Genomic DNA, 16,358 nt, shown 5'->3' on the forward strand with positions numbered 1-16,358 from the left:
AAACATCCCCTCATTCCTCAATCCTTGGGCTTTCCGTATTGCTCCCCAACCGAAAGAAAAGAATAATTTCAGCCGGCAAATAAGAAAATCAATGCCACTTACACACGATGCTGCCGCGTACAATCCCCTATGGACGCTGCCCTCCCGTCGTCGCCTCTCCCCCAATCCACCCAACTGTTGCAGTCTTTTCCCACTTTCCTTCATCATCCTCGTCTTTAGATGCTACTAATGATAGTGACAATAACAGTATCCGCAGCAACAGCAGGGGCCGCACATGTCTACTCCCTCTGTTTCGCTTGTCGAGGAGCGGAGGAGGAAGGCTCTCTCCCCTGAATGCCTCCGTAGAGAGGGAGAAAGAGGAAGAGAAAGAGGAAGAGGAAGAGGAGGAGGAAACTGGGTTTGAGATCGACCGGCAGAAGGCCCGCGAGGCGCTGCGGAAGCTCGATCAGCAGCTGCAGAGCCTCTCCCAGCCGGAATCCCTCCCAAAGAAGAGGCCTCCCCCTGCTCTTCCCGGTACTACTCTTTCCCCTTCCTCGAAACACACGCAGTTTATGTTCTTTATCTGAATCTATTGTGATGACTTATATGTAAAAGATCGATTGAATGGGAAACAATCCGGTCTGGTCTTAACAACCCCAGTCACATCTATGATGGAATTAACATGAACCGTAGCACTTGCACTCACAGGAAAGATTATGAGGGATGTGACAATTGAACTTGATACCTCTTAAAATCAAGAAGGCCTAGGACCTACTCTGATAGCATGTTACCAATCGATTGATCAGGACATAGTCATACAGTGTTCAATTGGAGCTAACCAATATCAGTTTCTTTCCGTGCTACTTGCGTAACATTTGCAGTTCATCCCCCAAGGGCTTTTTTTTTTTGCCGTGAATCACAAAGAAAACCTGTACATATTCATTTTAACTGGAAGTTTATGTTAGGTGCTTACTATTTTACATTGGCTGATTCACTCACAGTCAGAAGGCTGCAAGACATTTCGGTCGATTGGCTTGTTCTCTGTAATGAATTAGGCACGAATGATGTGCTATTCCTTCCTGAAATATGAAGTTTTGGCAAAGTTGCAGACAAAGCAAAAGTACCTATCCATTTGATGTGAAGTTATGAAATTTGCTGTAACTCCATTTAAGGATAAATTTCAACTCCCTCAACACTGAACAAGAGAGGTAGTAATTGGATTTGAATGTCACAAAATCGTAGCCAACTGGACCTGTTACTACCTTTTTTTTGCTCAAATTCACAATAGAGAATTGAATCTCTCGAGTTACAATGGGTTGGCATTTAAGTTTGCCCAACAAATGTGTCGTCCAATTAGTGTTAGTGCATACGACTTGCTTGAGATTTCTGTAGTTCATGGTTCAATCTAAAGGTTCCATAATTGACACTTTCATGTTTATGAAAGCTAACTTATTTGAAACCCGAATCTTTCTTGAAGTTCCGAACATTGGTATTGGATCATGTTATGGTCAAGTATGTAACTCTTTTGTGATACTCCTACTGCAAAACAAAAATTCCCCTTTTATTTTATTTATTTGTTTTGAATATATTCAGAACCTGTGTTAATGGGAGTTCTTTATTTAAATTTTGTTGCAACTTGAACTTCGCTTGTGCTCTATTTTCTTCGATGACGTACTATCATGTATTAGGAAGTTGTAAGGGTAATCATATGTGTTTGCACCTGGAGATATTAATTCATTCTTTCAAGTGTGACATGAGCTTGAGGTAGTGGTGGAATGTGAAATATGGTCTAGAATAAGCCATAGTGTTACAAAGTCACTGTAAGGTACCGAACTTCTTAAATTATGAAGTTGCGGTGGGATGTAATATGCTGAAATTTTAATATAAAAATAAATATAAATGAAAATAGTGTGAGATACTATTTTATTGGACTTATAGACATAAAATATAAGTCTGGAATGACCCGTGTTGAAATCGGAGCGAAAACAGAAGATTTAGAATTTTCTGTGTGAAACGGGGCAGATAAATTAGCAGAAAATGCATAGTGTCAGAAAATTCTGAAAACTGGAGGATAAGCCAGAATTATTCTTATGAGGCTAGATTTAAAGTTTCATATCATTCTACCACCCGGAAGGTGGAAAATAAAATCGGATAGTGATCTGATAAAGATTACAGTTCGGTACGACTTTCGGTGACCAAACGGGGTCGAAACTGAAAGATTAAAATTTCTTTCGTTAAGTTAAGCAAAACCGAACATGACTGTCAAATTTGAGCTCAAACGGATATTCAGGGAGCTCCGGCGAAAGATATCAGATTTTGAGCTGCCTGATGTGAATAGTGTATGCTACTATTGAGGTGTTGACTATAAGTAGAAGCTACTAGGCTTCTTCTTCCTCCTCAGCTGCAGCCAGCACAAGCATCACACGCACATGGTGAAGGAGAGAGAAACCCTCTCTTTCTCTCTCTAAATATCTCTCTCATCTCTCTAGATCTTTCGCCCAAATTCGCGGCGTTGGTGGAGATCGAGCTTGCGAACGCGTTGGAGGCGACGGATTGAGCTTTCGTGCGCCCGTTGGAGCGACGTGTTTTCATTGCGGCGTTCACATTGGGGTAAACTTTTGGGATTTGGCTTAATCTTTAACCTTAAGTATTCTAGTAGCCTCTAATGAGCATTCTTAGCATGTTGCTCCATTTAATTTGGATTATTTGGGGCTAATTGCATGTTAGGGCTCAAAAATGGGATTTTGCAATACGTGAGGGTTTGATCTAAATTGATCATGTATAAACCTAATTGCTAGGTTTTCTGACGCGTTGGCGAAGTCGGTTCGGCGATACGACGAGCGTACACGAAGATATTAAAGAACGAAGCTGTTAGGGTACAGATTGCCGCAACTTGCGGCGAAAGCTTCCAAAAATCACGAAATCGGAATCCTAGCCTCGTGATAGCGATAAAAGGTGGGGGGTGTCATCCCGAAGCAACTGGGCTTCTCCCTATGTCTAAGTATTTCTATGTTGAACATACTACATATATAGTATCATGCATGTTAGGGTATTTAGATGTTACTTTTACTATTCTTGCATGCTCCCTTGTATTGCGGCATAGTAGGCTTGGCATGTGAACTTAGGGTGCATGAGAATGAGTTTGTGACATAGAACCCTATAGAGATAAGTTAAACAATAACTTGATCTTGCATGGATGACATATGACTAGTATAGTTGGGACAATTGCATTATGGCAAGTGACATGTGAACCAAGTACATACTTGACGAGTGGCATATGTATACCAAGTAAACAACTTGACGAGTGGCATTAGAACGTAGTGTTAAAAGAATACTTGTGCATGTTGGTCATAGTGACCGGGTACCTTCGTTGGAAACGGATTTGATCATACTCACACAGTCTGTTCAGCGCTTGTGGCGGTCGCCCCGCACAAGTAGTGCGAGCTCCGGAGTCTTGGCACGTGAAACGATTGGGATAGCCTATGTGGGGTCCCAAGGGATAGCCTATGTGGGGTCCCGCAGACAATCCCTCGGGTGGTTCGAGTCCCCCTTCATAGACGGATTTGAGTTGTGAGTCGAGGGCGCGCCTTTGGGCCAGCCAGACGATTGGGTGATGAACTCAAGAGAATTATGCATATTGAGCATAGTAAGCATATTGAGCATGTTGAGCATGTTGGGCATAGTAGAATTGCATGTATACTTGATAGAGTTGTTATAGCATGTTAGATATTACATGGCTATGTGATTTACTCTTGTTCTCCAGGCATAGTAGAATCTTGCAATTCTTTCTATATGCATCAATTACAGTTACAGATATCTATCTATCTGCTTATGCCTGCTTAGACCTAGTGGGAAGATCGGCGGAGTCAGCGGCCGAACCCACTGGGAACTATATTTATATAGTTCTCACCCCACTTTGTTGCAGGGCCTAGCGAGAGAGCACCGGCAGAGGACCGTGGTAAGGGCATCGCGCCCTAGGTATAGTTAGCAGCTTCCACTTGCATTAGTGTACCCTCGTGTACCCCGTGACATATGATGTACTTTGGGAGGTTGCTTGTGTATTTTGGAGATTATCATGAATGTTCATTTTGGAGATATAAATGTAATCAAGGATCTAAATGTGAATGCCTTGTGGATGTAATAACTAGATGTTACTCTCTTTATATCACTCGTTTTATTACTTGTGTCTTGCTCTTAATTGTGTAGCACTTGTGGTGCTTCGTACTGTTCATGTATGTTGTATGTCACCCTGGGCGACAAAAACGTACATGATCTTGTTGTTGAGCCTAGGATGGACAGGGGAGGTTCTGTCCGTTCGGCGTTTGTTCGACGCGCCCGAGCCGGACCAAATTGGTAGCGGTCTCGGGGCGTGACAGTCACGGTTCCTAAATCTTCAATAGCAATAGTATATATAAGGAAACGTGTGTGCAGAGTTGGACCAGTTATCTTGGATGATTAAGTAGGTTTAGCATTTGGGGATTATATTGTATACCCATCTTACAAGAGACTCTAGAAAAGATGTAGGTTATCGAATATACTTGCATACTGTGAGATACTGTGCCACCTCGAATGGCCTGCCTGACCCTCCGCAGGCTCCTTTTCGGCAAGTGGTCATTCATGGTGTAGATCAAATTTGATTAAATTTTATTTTGAAATTAGGTTTATAGGTTTATGGCTTCAGCCAGACTCAAGAATCTGCTGTTACTTACCCCACTCTTGCATTGTTAAGGAACTTTCGATTAAGAGACCAAATGTAAATACGGATAATAAAAGAAATCAAAGTGTAAACACAAAATCTTATTAATATAATTTGCTATTTATATGGCTTAAGCAGGGCATACCCGCACTGTACATAAATTTTGTAAAATTAAAATACCTAGTTTATGGATTTGGTGGTTGATCGGAATTGAATTGCTCAGTTTAATGACTTGGCGGTCGATTGGAATTAAACAGCTCAGTTTAATGACATGGCGGTCGGCTGAAATTAATTTGCTCAGTTTAACAACTTGGTGGTCAAGTTAAAATTAGTCTGATTTGACTTGTTCAGTTTAACGACTTAACAGTCAAGCTGAGTTAAGTTTCGCTTGATTGGCTCAGTTTAAAGATTTGGCGGTCAAGTTGAGATTGGCTTGACTTGACTTGACTTGCTTAGTTTAAAGACTTGGCGGTCAAGTTGGGTTGAGTTTCATTTGATTTGTTCAGTTTAACGACTTGGCGGTCAAGTTGAGACAAGTTTGGTTTGATTTGCTCAGTTTAATGACTTGACGGTCACTTGAAATAAGTTTGGTTTGATTCGTTCAGTTTAATGACTTAGCGGTCATTGAATTAAGTTTTATTTAATTTGCTCAGTTTAACGAATTGGCAGTCATTTGATACTGGCTTGTGAGCTCGGCCAATTAATTTGAATTCAGCTCGATTTAAACCCTTGATCTATTTCAGTTCGGGTAGAGCTGGTTTACTTGATTTGGATCATCCTTGAAGTTTGATCTGAACCTTTATTCAGGTTGGGTTCAAGTTGAATTGGTTTGAACCTTTTGTTTTTGATTTGGGTTGAGCTGCCTTAGGCTTTCGCTTGGTTTGTCCCTTTTGAATTTGGTTTAGATAGAACCATTATGCTTTGTTCAGGACTTGTTGAGACTTGGTTTAGTTCGAACCCTTATGATTTAGTTCGAGACCCTTTGAATTTGATTTGGGTCGAGCCCTTGTTGTTCGGCTCAACTTGGATTCTTTTATAGTTCAATTTGGTTTGGATAGAGTCCATATGGTTTGGTTGGAAATCTGTTTGAGTTTGATTTGGGTTGAGCTCTTATGGTTCTGCTCAATTGGGGACCCTTTTGGATTAGGTTTGGGTTGAACACTTGTGGTTTGGTTTACGACTCCTTTGTGTTTGGTTTAAGTCAAACCAGCTTGTGGTTCAATTTGGTTTCGTTCGGAACTCCTGTAGTTCGATTTAGGTTGAACGGCATTATAATTCGGTTCAAGTTGTACTAGGCCGGCTTGCTTCAAATTTCTTCTGATTCAACTCTGGTTGAACTAGCTTATAATTTGGTTCAGTTTGGTTAGAACCTTGGATGGTTCAATTTAGGTTGAACCGGTTTGTAATACCGTTCAAATTGGATCCTTTATGGTCTGGCTAGAACCTTTAGTGGTTCAGTTTAGGTTGAACCGGTTTATAATTTGGTTCAAATTGAATCCTTCATGGTTTGGTTTAAGTTGAATCGGCATGTAATCCGGTGCGGCTCGTCATTATGGTTTGGTTCACCATTTATCTCGATTATATTTATCCCAAATTATGTTCATGTTGGGTTTAGTTTGAATACAAGTGTTAGCATGATTGATTTAGTTCGGCTTGGGTTGAAAACCCGCATCAAGGTTATGAAACATTTATTGAATAATCAGATGTATAATTAATTTATCATTTTATCACACGAGAATTGAAATACATTTTTGATGGTTTGATCAAACTTCAAAGCCTATCATAAGGATGGCGATCTCTGGTTTTAACGAACCGAATCAAGCCTATCACGAAGACGGTGATCCGGTTTAAGCCAAATTCAAATCAAGCCTATCACGAAGACGACGATTTCTCGTCGCAATCCAAAACGAAGTTGTCCTCCGCGTCGAATTATCCTTCAATTAAGGTTTTATAAGGTCAATTTGATTCTAAACCTCATGAGGACAAAAGCCCCAATTTTTAGCCCTAGGTTTCATGAATCCTCAAGAACACCAATATCCATAATAAATCGTTACTTAATCTTGTTTAGAATCACATGGAGATCTCAAATAGACTAATTGTAAAGGGTTTAACACAAACCCTAACTTAAATCATGAAATCTTACCTTAGGCCGCCATGCTCACCAAGCTAAATCCACCATTGGAGAGCTCCTAGCTTCTTCTCCAAGCTATTCCCAAGTTTAATCTCTAATTTCTCCTCCGACTTCTTCTCTTTGGTGGAGAGATTACAAGAGAGGGAGAAAGTGGTGAGAGTTAGAGAGAAAGAGAGAAGACTTGCTTCCTCTCTCTCTCTCGGGTTGAACCAGGACAAAGGGGAGAGCCATTTGTTACACACTAAGGCCCCCCCCCAACAATTGCAACTTATAATTTAGTCTAGTTCAGAATCTGATACTTTTTGCCGAAGCCCTTCTGAATGCCCGTTTGCGCTCAAATTTAACAGTCAGGTTCGGTTTAAATTAACAAGAAGAACAAAATCTTAACTTTGCAGTTTCGAACCGTTTTTGGTCACCGAAAGCTCTACTGATTAAAATCTCTAGCAGATAGCAGTCAGATTTTATTTTCCACTTTCCAGGTGTCGGAATGACATGAAACTTTAAATATAGTCTCAGAAAAATAATTCCGACATATTCTCAAATTTTCATAATTTTTTGACACTGAATTTTCCGCTAAAAGATCAGCCCCGTTCTTTACAGAAAATTCTAAATCTTCTGTTTCTATTCCAATTTCAGCACAAGTCATTTCCGACTTATATTTTACTTTTTTAAGTCTAATAAAAATAGTATCTCACATTATTTTTATTTACATTTACTTTTATATTAAAATCCGGTACACTACAGTGGCCCATTGTTTTTGACCGGAAACGATGACGATAGTGGCAGTGGCGGCGATGGCGACGGCGACTGCAAACGGGAGAACCCATGGCCCTTTCTTTTCTTTGATAATGGGATTGCGTGAGAAGGCCTTGTGGCCTTTTCCTCGATTTCTTCGATCGTAGCAATGGCTACTCCAAAGCAATGTCGGCTGCCACGACAACAACGGGGTGGTGAATGTGCGTGAACGACATAGGAACTATCGTATTGTGAGTTTGATCTAGAGGTCATCTTCGTAATAGGCTCGACAGGATCAAAATTGACAATAGGCCGTTACCATTATCATAAGCATGCATTCACTATCATGAAGTAGTTGGGGTTCCGCTATCATCAACATGTGCCCAAACGATATGATGACGATCTTTGTGTCGTGGTGATCGAGCGACCGTCTTCGTGCTAGGCTTGACATGATCAAACCCGATATCAGATCGTTACCCTCGTTGGACCCGTGTTCATGTTTACTATACCGAGCGGCCGTCTTCATGATAGGGTCGATATGGTCGAACTCCTATTTGGACCACAATAATAATAATAATAAAGTAAAAAAATAAAATAAAATCTGAAATAAAATAAATAAATAAAATGAAAATAACAAATATTTTTCTTCTATCGCCCTCTTCGTGATAGGCTTGATTCGATTTGACTCAAACCAAATCGTCGTCTTCGTGATAGGCTTGGTTCGGGGTCGGCTTAAATCAGATTGCCGTTTTCGTGATAGGCTTGATCCGGTTTGTTAAATGAAATCGTTGTCTTCGTAATAGGCTTGATTTAGGTTCGGCTTAAACCTCTTCGTGATAGGCTTGATTTGGATTCCGCTTAAACCGGATTGCCATCTTCGTGATAGGCTTGATTTGGGTTCAGCTTAAACCGGATCGCCATCTTCGTGATAGACTTGACCTAATTCGTTAAACCAAATTGTCGTCTTTGTGATAGGCTTGATTTGGGTTTGGCTTAAGCCAATTCGCCGTCTTCGTGATAGGATTTTGGGTTCGCTTAAATCGGATCGCCGTCTTCGTGATAGGGTTGACCTGGTTCGTTAAACCAAATCGCTATCTTCGTGATAGGCTTGATGTGGGTTCGGCTTAAATTGGATCGCCGTCTTCGTGATAGGCTTAACCTGGTTCGTTAAACCAAATTGCGATCTATGGTGATAGGCTTGATTTCGGTTCGACTTAAACCAAATCGCGGTCTTCATGATAGGCTTGACCCAATTTGTTAAAACAAATCACTGTCTTCGTGATAGGCTTGATTTGAGTTCGCTTAAACCGAATTGCCTCATCGTGATAGGCTTGATCAGATTCATTAAACCAAATCGCCGTCCTCGTGATAGGCTTGACTTGGGTTCGACTTAAATCGGATCGCCGTCTTCGTGATAGGCTTGACCGGGTTTATTAAACCAAATCGCCGTCTACGTGATAGGCTTGATTTTGGTTTAGGGATTGCTGTCTTCATGATAGGCTTGACTGGGTTCGTTAAAACCAGGTTGCTGTCCTAGTGATAAGCTTGATCAAACCATTGGAAATATACTTCAATTCTCATGTGATACATCTGATTATTCAATAAATGGTTCATAACGTTGATGCGTTTTCAACCAAATTGAACCAAATCAATCGCACTAACACTAGTATTCAAATCAAACCCAACATGAATATAATCCGGGATGAATATAATCGAGATTAATCGTAAACTGAACTGGATTACAGCTGGTTCAGCTTAAACCGAAGCATAAAGTATCCAATTTGAACCAAATTATATACTGGTTCAACATAAACTGAACCACTGAAGGTTCTAGCTGAACGGAACCAGATTACATGTTGATTCAACTTAAATTTAACCATAAAGGATCCAATTTGAACTGTATTATAAACAGGTTCAACCTGAACTGAAGCATCAAAGGTTCTAACCAAATTGAATCAAATTACAAGCCAGTTCAACCCGAATTGAATCAGAAGAAATTCGAACCAAACCAAATCGAACCACAGGAGGTCGGGACCAAACCAAATCGAACCACAAGCCGGTTCGACTTAACCCAAACTCAAAGGAGTCTTAAGCCAAACTGTAGGGGTTCAACCCAAACGTAATCCAAAGGGGTTCCAAGTTGGGCCGAGCCATAAGAGCGCAACCCAAATCAAACTCAAACGTATCTCGAACCAAACCATAAGGATTCGATGCGAAACAAATTGAACTATAAAAGGGTCCAGATTGAGCCAAACAATAAAGGTTCAACCCAAATCAAATTCAAAGGGTCTCGAACTAAGTCATAAGGGTTCAACCTAAACCAAGTCTCAACGGGTTCTGAACCAAAACATAGCGGTTCAATCTAAACCAAATTCAAAAGGGACAAACCAAGCGAAAGCCTAAGGCGGCTCAACCCAAATCAAATACAAAAGGTTCAAACCAATTCAACCTGAACCCAACCTAAACAAAGGTTCATATCAAACTTTAGGGATGATCCAAATCAAGCAAACTAGCTCCACCCGAATTGAAATAGATCAAGGGTTTAAATCGAGCTAAATTCAAATTAATCAGCCAAACTCATAAGCCAGAATCAAATAACCACCAATTTGTTAAACTTTTTCAAATTACCTCCGAGTTGTTAAACTGAACAAATCAAACCAAACCTATTTCAAATGATCGTCAAGTCATTGAACTGAGCAAATCAAGCCAAACTTGTCTCAACTTGATCGCCAAGTCGTAAAATTGAACAAATCAAATAAAACGCAACCCAACTTGACTGCGAACTCTTTAAACTGAGCAAGTCAAGTCAAGCCAAACTCAACTTGACCTCCAAGTCTTTAAACTGAGCCAATCAGACGAAACCCAACTTGACAATTAAGTTGTTAAACTAAATGAGTCAAATCAGAGTCCTTTTAACTTGACCGTCAGTCGTTAAATTGAGCAAATTAATCTCAACCGACCGTCATGTCATTAAACTGAGCAGTCCAATTCCAATCCAATTCCAATCGGCCACCAAGTCCATAAACTAAATATTTTAATTTTACAAAATTTATGTACAGTGGGGGTATGCCCTTGCTTAAGCGATGTACATAGCAAATTATATTAATAAAATTTTATCTTTACATTTCGGTTTCCTTTATTATCAGTATTTACATTGGTTTCTTAATCGAGGGTTTTTTAACATTGCGTGTGGGGGTAATTAACAGCGGATTCTTGAGTCTGCTGGAAAATTTAGCCAGATTTGATCTATACCATGAATGACTGCTCGTCGGAGAAAAGCCTGCGGCGGGTTGGGCCGTTCGTGGCGGCATAGAAAGCAGCAAATCATTTACCGCTTTTAGAAAGCGGTGAATCATTTACTACTTTCTAAAAGTGGTAAACCATTTATCGCATCAGCCTAGTTTTACAAATAAAAGTTTTGAATGCCAATTCTTACAATTAAAAAACTCTATAGAGTCAGTCGCCCAAAAAACTCAAGTGAATTGCTGTGATCTTTTAGGGGCAGAAGTTTAGTTGTGCAATTTTGGCTACTCTAACTATAAATCTTAGCCCTCTTTTACTATGTTTTGATAGCATCTGCCCAATTGATTTATCGGCCTTCATCTGATTTCCTATCTTTTTGGTGGGTGGAACACAGAACTTAATCTGGACAGAGATATGATAACTGGGCGAGTGATTGAAGAAATGCCAGAAATGTCTGGATCATATATTGCGTATACAGCAGTGGCACTAGTGATACTTACCATTTTCAACAATATAATGTTCAATTTGTTCATAAAGCCAACCGTCGATGGCAATGAACAAGTGACGAAAATTGAAAGAATACCTCTACGTGAACCAAAATAGGAGCAATTGTTGTAACTTGGAGTGAGAACTAGATCGGTACGTACTCTGAATCTTGACAGAAAGTACTTTCGGACTCTGCTACATCTTATACCATAATAAATATGTTTGGAGCAATTGTTGTAACTTGGAGAGCAAACTAGATCGGTATGTACTCTGAATCTTGCAGAAAGTACTTTCAGACTCTGCTACATCTTATACCATAATAAATATGTTTGTTTCTTTGACTTGTGTGTTGCAGTAGCCAGTGACTGCTGGTTTATACAATAGCTGTTCTTATAGATATTGTATGTGAGGTAGATGTTGCATTTTAAGCTTCCCGGATCTAGTACTGTAAGGATGATTCTTGGGTGTACAGGGGCTGGCATATTAAAAATGGTAGTTTGGGCATAAGCATTTTGGACCATGATGTTTAACGTTCTGTTTACCAAGTTTCTAACACTATTTCGTATTACCGACCGTTTCTAGCACAAGTGGCAAAGGGTTTAGTGGTTGGTACCCAAAGTCTCAAGTTCGAAGCCTAATTGTTTCATATTTTTCAGCTAAGTTTATTTCTAAAAAAATAAAACAAAGCCGGTAGTATGCTGCAACCTTTCTCTCTCTTATATATATATATATATATATATATATATATCAGACAATTCAGGCCTATGCAGCTGTGGCAGTTTATGTGCTGGATCCACTGTTCGTCTGTTGCTAGCTTTCCATTGAATCATTTATGCTAGGGCTGTGAATATATAAGCTTGACTTTGTTTGTCGAGATCTCTACGGATATTGTGGTGTTAGGTGAGTGGTCCAAGTTGACGATGGAAGCACAAACTCCATGACTTATGAGAGTATTAATCAAAGTAGGACAAATTTATGTAGAGATATAGGGGCCATATGATTTAATATAGTGTAATATAGTGCAATTAAATATGTATGTAGATGAAGATGCAACAGTTATGTTTGCATCTAGGTGTTTTTTCTTTTCTTTTTTTTTTTTTATAGTCGAGAATGATGCAACTACATATTTTTTGTTAGATTGCTTGTAGTTGGAAATTGCATTTACAGATTTTTCTTTATTATGTTATATGGGTGATGGCGGGATCACTCCTGAAGGAAGAAAATTTGCCCTTTAGGCCACGTTTGATTCACACCATGAAAGATTATTGGGAGTAAAAAGATATACGAGAATTTTATTCCTATTCATCCTATTACTAAGAACGTAATATTTTAGTGTTTGGTTTGTACGGGTCATATTATTTAGTCATATTATTTAAAATTACGAAAAATATATAATTTATTTATTTATTTAATTTTAAATAATACTATAAAAAATTTCAACATCTTTTTTAGAAAAAAGAGAGAGAGAATATAGGTTAGAAAAGGAGAGCATAATTAAAGAAATAGGAAGAGAAATAGAGTCGAGATTAGAGAGAACGAGAGGGTTGAGATTCTAGAAAAAGAGGGGGAGAAATAACTTAATTAATTTAGAGAGAAAAAGTTGAAGTTTAGAGAGAAAAAGATAAGTTTAGAGAGAGATATGAGGTTAGAGTATAAAAAAAAATAATACCAACTAGCCGGCGGGTGAGAAAAAAAAAAAAAAAGACATATTATAATTACTCTAATCCATTAATATAAGGATACCCAACCTCCCTCGAGGGAATGAGATTAATACTTGGGGTTGCATCTCATTCCCAAGTAAATCTAGTATTACCAACTAGATTACTTAATGCGTTTAGCCAAACGCCGTCATATTTTTTTATTCCTATTGAATTACTAGAAATCTTAAAAAGATAGCGCGAACCAAACGCACCCTTAGTTTTACCATGTAAGAGGCAAGTGAATAGATAAGATTATCTCTTTGTAAAATTATTCTCTTCATTTGTTGTATTTTCAATTGCATCCAATTGGAACATAGGTTGAGATACATTTGAACCTTCATCTACAAGTCTGATAACGCTATATTAATACACCTAAAACAAACCAAGCTGGATATGTTTGTAGTTGCACTTAGAATGCATGCTGAAATGCAAAGAACCAAACACCCTCATAAATCGCAATTAGGTTTCAACTGCAGGGTGAGAAGAAAGACTATTCCTCAATTGAAGGGTGAAAAGAAAGTACTTTTGGTCTGATAGTTTTTCACACCTATCCTCTGTTTGGTGTAATATATTCCCCGACCTTACAAAAGAATAGAGTTTAGCTAGAATACTTCTGGAAGTACGGAGGTCTTCGTGCTTTCAAGATGTTTTCGATAGTTGGACCTCCTAATCGTTGATTAATTTTGTTAGACATGATCCATACTATTGAAAACATTTAGAAATCAAATTTTATAATTCTTTTACATTATTTGCTTAGTGAACAAATAATCTTAATGTAAACGGCTAAAATTAAAACTTTCAAAAGTATAATGATAGAAATTTAAATTTTAGATCAGAAGTATTTACCATGTTCTAGATAGTGCAAAAAATTTTCTATCAAATTTTTATTTGGTTTGGATTGCTCTATACTGTTGAATTTATAAACATGTCGGCCATTAAAATTTACAGTTTTGAGACTTTTTATTTACTGGGCAAATGAAGTCATAAGTTTTAACTTGGTTTCTATATACTTTAAAGAATGTAGATCATGTCTAGTTGAGCCAATCGTCGATTCGGATGTTTTATTATTGAAAATAACTTGAAAGTATAGAAGCCTCCGTATTTTCAAAAGTATTCGAGTTGCACTCAGGAAAACAATAGAAACTGAAGTTTTTAACGAAATTTTTAGAAAACTTGGGGCATTTATGTGTTATTAGACCATTTTTAATAAAACAAAATTCCCATCTTCGAGGTCTGACAATGATGAAAGTTGTGAGAGGGTCTTTTCTGCGATTTCGTATGATAAAAACAGTGTTTGAAGATAAAATTGGTGAGAAAGCAACAGATAAAAAAGGGTTTTTACGCTAAAAGTGTGATATTTTACGTGTCAAATTAAGAGAATTTTCAAATGGGGCCGTGGAGGTGCTATTGTGCAAACTACACGTCGGGGAATTTTTGAGTAAGAATATCAAAAGTAGACGGGCTAAATCACAATTGTCACAAAATTGAGTCTAGAAACCATAGGGTGTGTTTGGTTCCCTGTAAAAGCTACCGAAAAAAAAAAAAAAAAAAAAGGGACTGAGAAAATCATTTTCCTAGTGTCTGGTTTGATGTAAAAAAATATTTTTTGAAAAAAATTATTTTACGGATACTAAAGAAAAGCAAGCGTTCGGTTGCCACCAGTGGAAAACGGAAACTCACCATGAAAAATCGCGGCCCAGGCTTGTTCCTTGCATCGCGGTCCTCTCTCTCTCTCTCTCTCTCTCTCTCTCTCTATATATATATATATATATAGAGCAAGACTGTTGTACTCTTAGGAGTACGGAGGTTTCTGTACTCCTGAGCCGTTTTCAATGATAAAATTTCGAATTGACAATCGGCTCCGTCAGGCTTAATCTAACATATTTGAAATTTCTAAAAAATAATTTTTACGATTTTTTTATATTATTTACCTAACAATTAAAGGGATTTAACATCATCGGCTGAAAATAAAAATCCTATAAAAAGTGGTGATATAGCACTAAAATTTTCGATTAGAGATATTGATCCTGTTGTAGATAGTATAAAAAATTTTGTATCAAAATTTTATTCAATATGTATATTTTTACACCGTTAAACTTGAAAACGGCGTACATCAACCATTAAAAATTATTGATTTTGAACCATTTCGATCACTAGGTAAATAATATCCAAAATCGTAAAAATTATTTTATAAAAACTTCAAATATGCTAGATTAAGTCTAACGGAGCCGATCGTCGATTCGAAAATTCTATTATCGAAAACGGCTCAGGAGTACAGAGGCTTCCATGCTCCTAAGAGCACAACAGTGCTTTTATATATATATATATATATATATATATATATATGAGTCCGGCTACTATACTATCGATAGTACCAAGCCCTTGGTACTATTGATTATTCTATCGTTAGATCTACCCTTTGATCATTTCCACCCATTAGATTATATTATTAAACCAACCACCCACTCAACCCTAGAGGACCACTATCATCCTAACTGCACATCTATTCATCCAACGGCCGAAAAGTCAATAGTACCAAGGGCTTGGTACTATTGATAGTATAGTAGCATATATATATGTATATATAGTCCAGCTATGGTGCTTGTAAAAGCACCAAGCACTCGGTGCTTGTAAATTTTTTACCGTTAGATTACTCCACGTATCATTTTCAACCATTAGATTATACTATTCAACCAACCACCCACTCAACCCTAAGTGGCCCACATCATCCTAATCGCATATTTCTTAATCCAATGGCTAAAAATCTACAAGCACCAATGTCTTGATACTTTTAAAAGTATAGGAGCTCAATTATATATATATATATATATATATATATATAATTTAGCTACTTTTAGAAGTATTATCCACTTGGTGCTTCTAGGTTTTAGCCTTTGAATCCACTCCTTGATTACTAATAGCCCTTAGATCAAACACTATTCCACCTATCCCCACCTACCACCATTATTCCAACCTTACATTAAGGGTTAAAAACTCAAAGCACCAACCTCTTGGTGCTTGTTGGTGCTTTCGAGAGTATTCTGGCTAGCTCAACTATATATCATTTGCTTAGTGAACGAAGGGGCTCAAAATCAACGGCTGAAAATAAAAATCTTACAAAATATAATAATATGACATTAAAATTTTAAATCAAAGATATTGATCTTGTTTTATATAGTATAAAGAATTTTCTATCAAAATTTCACGTGATTTGGATATTTCTACACCGTTAAACTTGCAAACGGCTCACTACGGCCATTGAAATTTGTTGATTTTGAGCCCATTCGATCACTAGGCAAATGATATCGAAAAATAATAAAATTTATTTTCTAGGTACTCCAAATACTCTAGATCAAGTTTAACGGAGCCGATCGACGATTCGAAAGTC

The 16,358-nt window shown here is 38.0% G+C and overlaps 1 protein-coding gene across 4 annotated transcripts; it reads left to right on the forward strand.

Moving 5' to 3' along the window:
- Positions 1-11,613, forward strand: LOC109713349 (zinc finger protein on ecdysone puffs). 4 transcript variants are annotated; one of them, XM_020237389.1, is made up of 2 exons: positions 1-513; positions 945-1,548. In XM_020237389.1, the coding sequence occupies exons 1-2, from the start codon at positions 108-110 to the stop codon at positions 1,067-1,069; spliced, it is 531 nt and encodes a 176-aa protein (XP_020092978.1). In that variant the 5' UTR covers positions 1-107; the 3' UTR covers positions 1,070-1,548. The 4 variants fall into 4 exon arrangements, with proteins under 4 accessions (XP_020092978.1, XP_020092979.1, XP_020092980.1 ...); XM_020237390.1 differs by having other exon boundaries at positions 2-513; positions 981-1,548; XM_020237391.1 differs by lacking the exon at positions 945-1,548 and adding an exon at positions 3,905-4,142 and having other exon boundaries at positions 3-513.

The sequence above is a fragment of the Ananas comosus genome, linkage group 7 (assembly GCF_001540865.1).
Source record: "Ananas comosus cultivar F153 linkage group 7, ASM154086v1, whole genome shotgun sequence".
NCBI classification, from domain to species: Eukaryota; Viridiplantae; Streptophyta; class Magnoliopsida; order Poales; family Bromeliaceae; genus Ananas; species Ananas comosus.

Coding starts and splice junctions, on each gene's coding strand:
- LOC109713349 (XM_020237388.1), top strand. CDS start 108: ATGCTGCCGCGTACAATCCCCTATGGACGCTGCCCTCCCGTCGTCGCC. Junction 514..11,178: donor GCCTCCCCCTGCTCTTCCCG/GTACTACTCTTT, acceptor GGTGGAACACAG/AACTTAATCTGGACAGAGAT.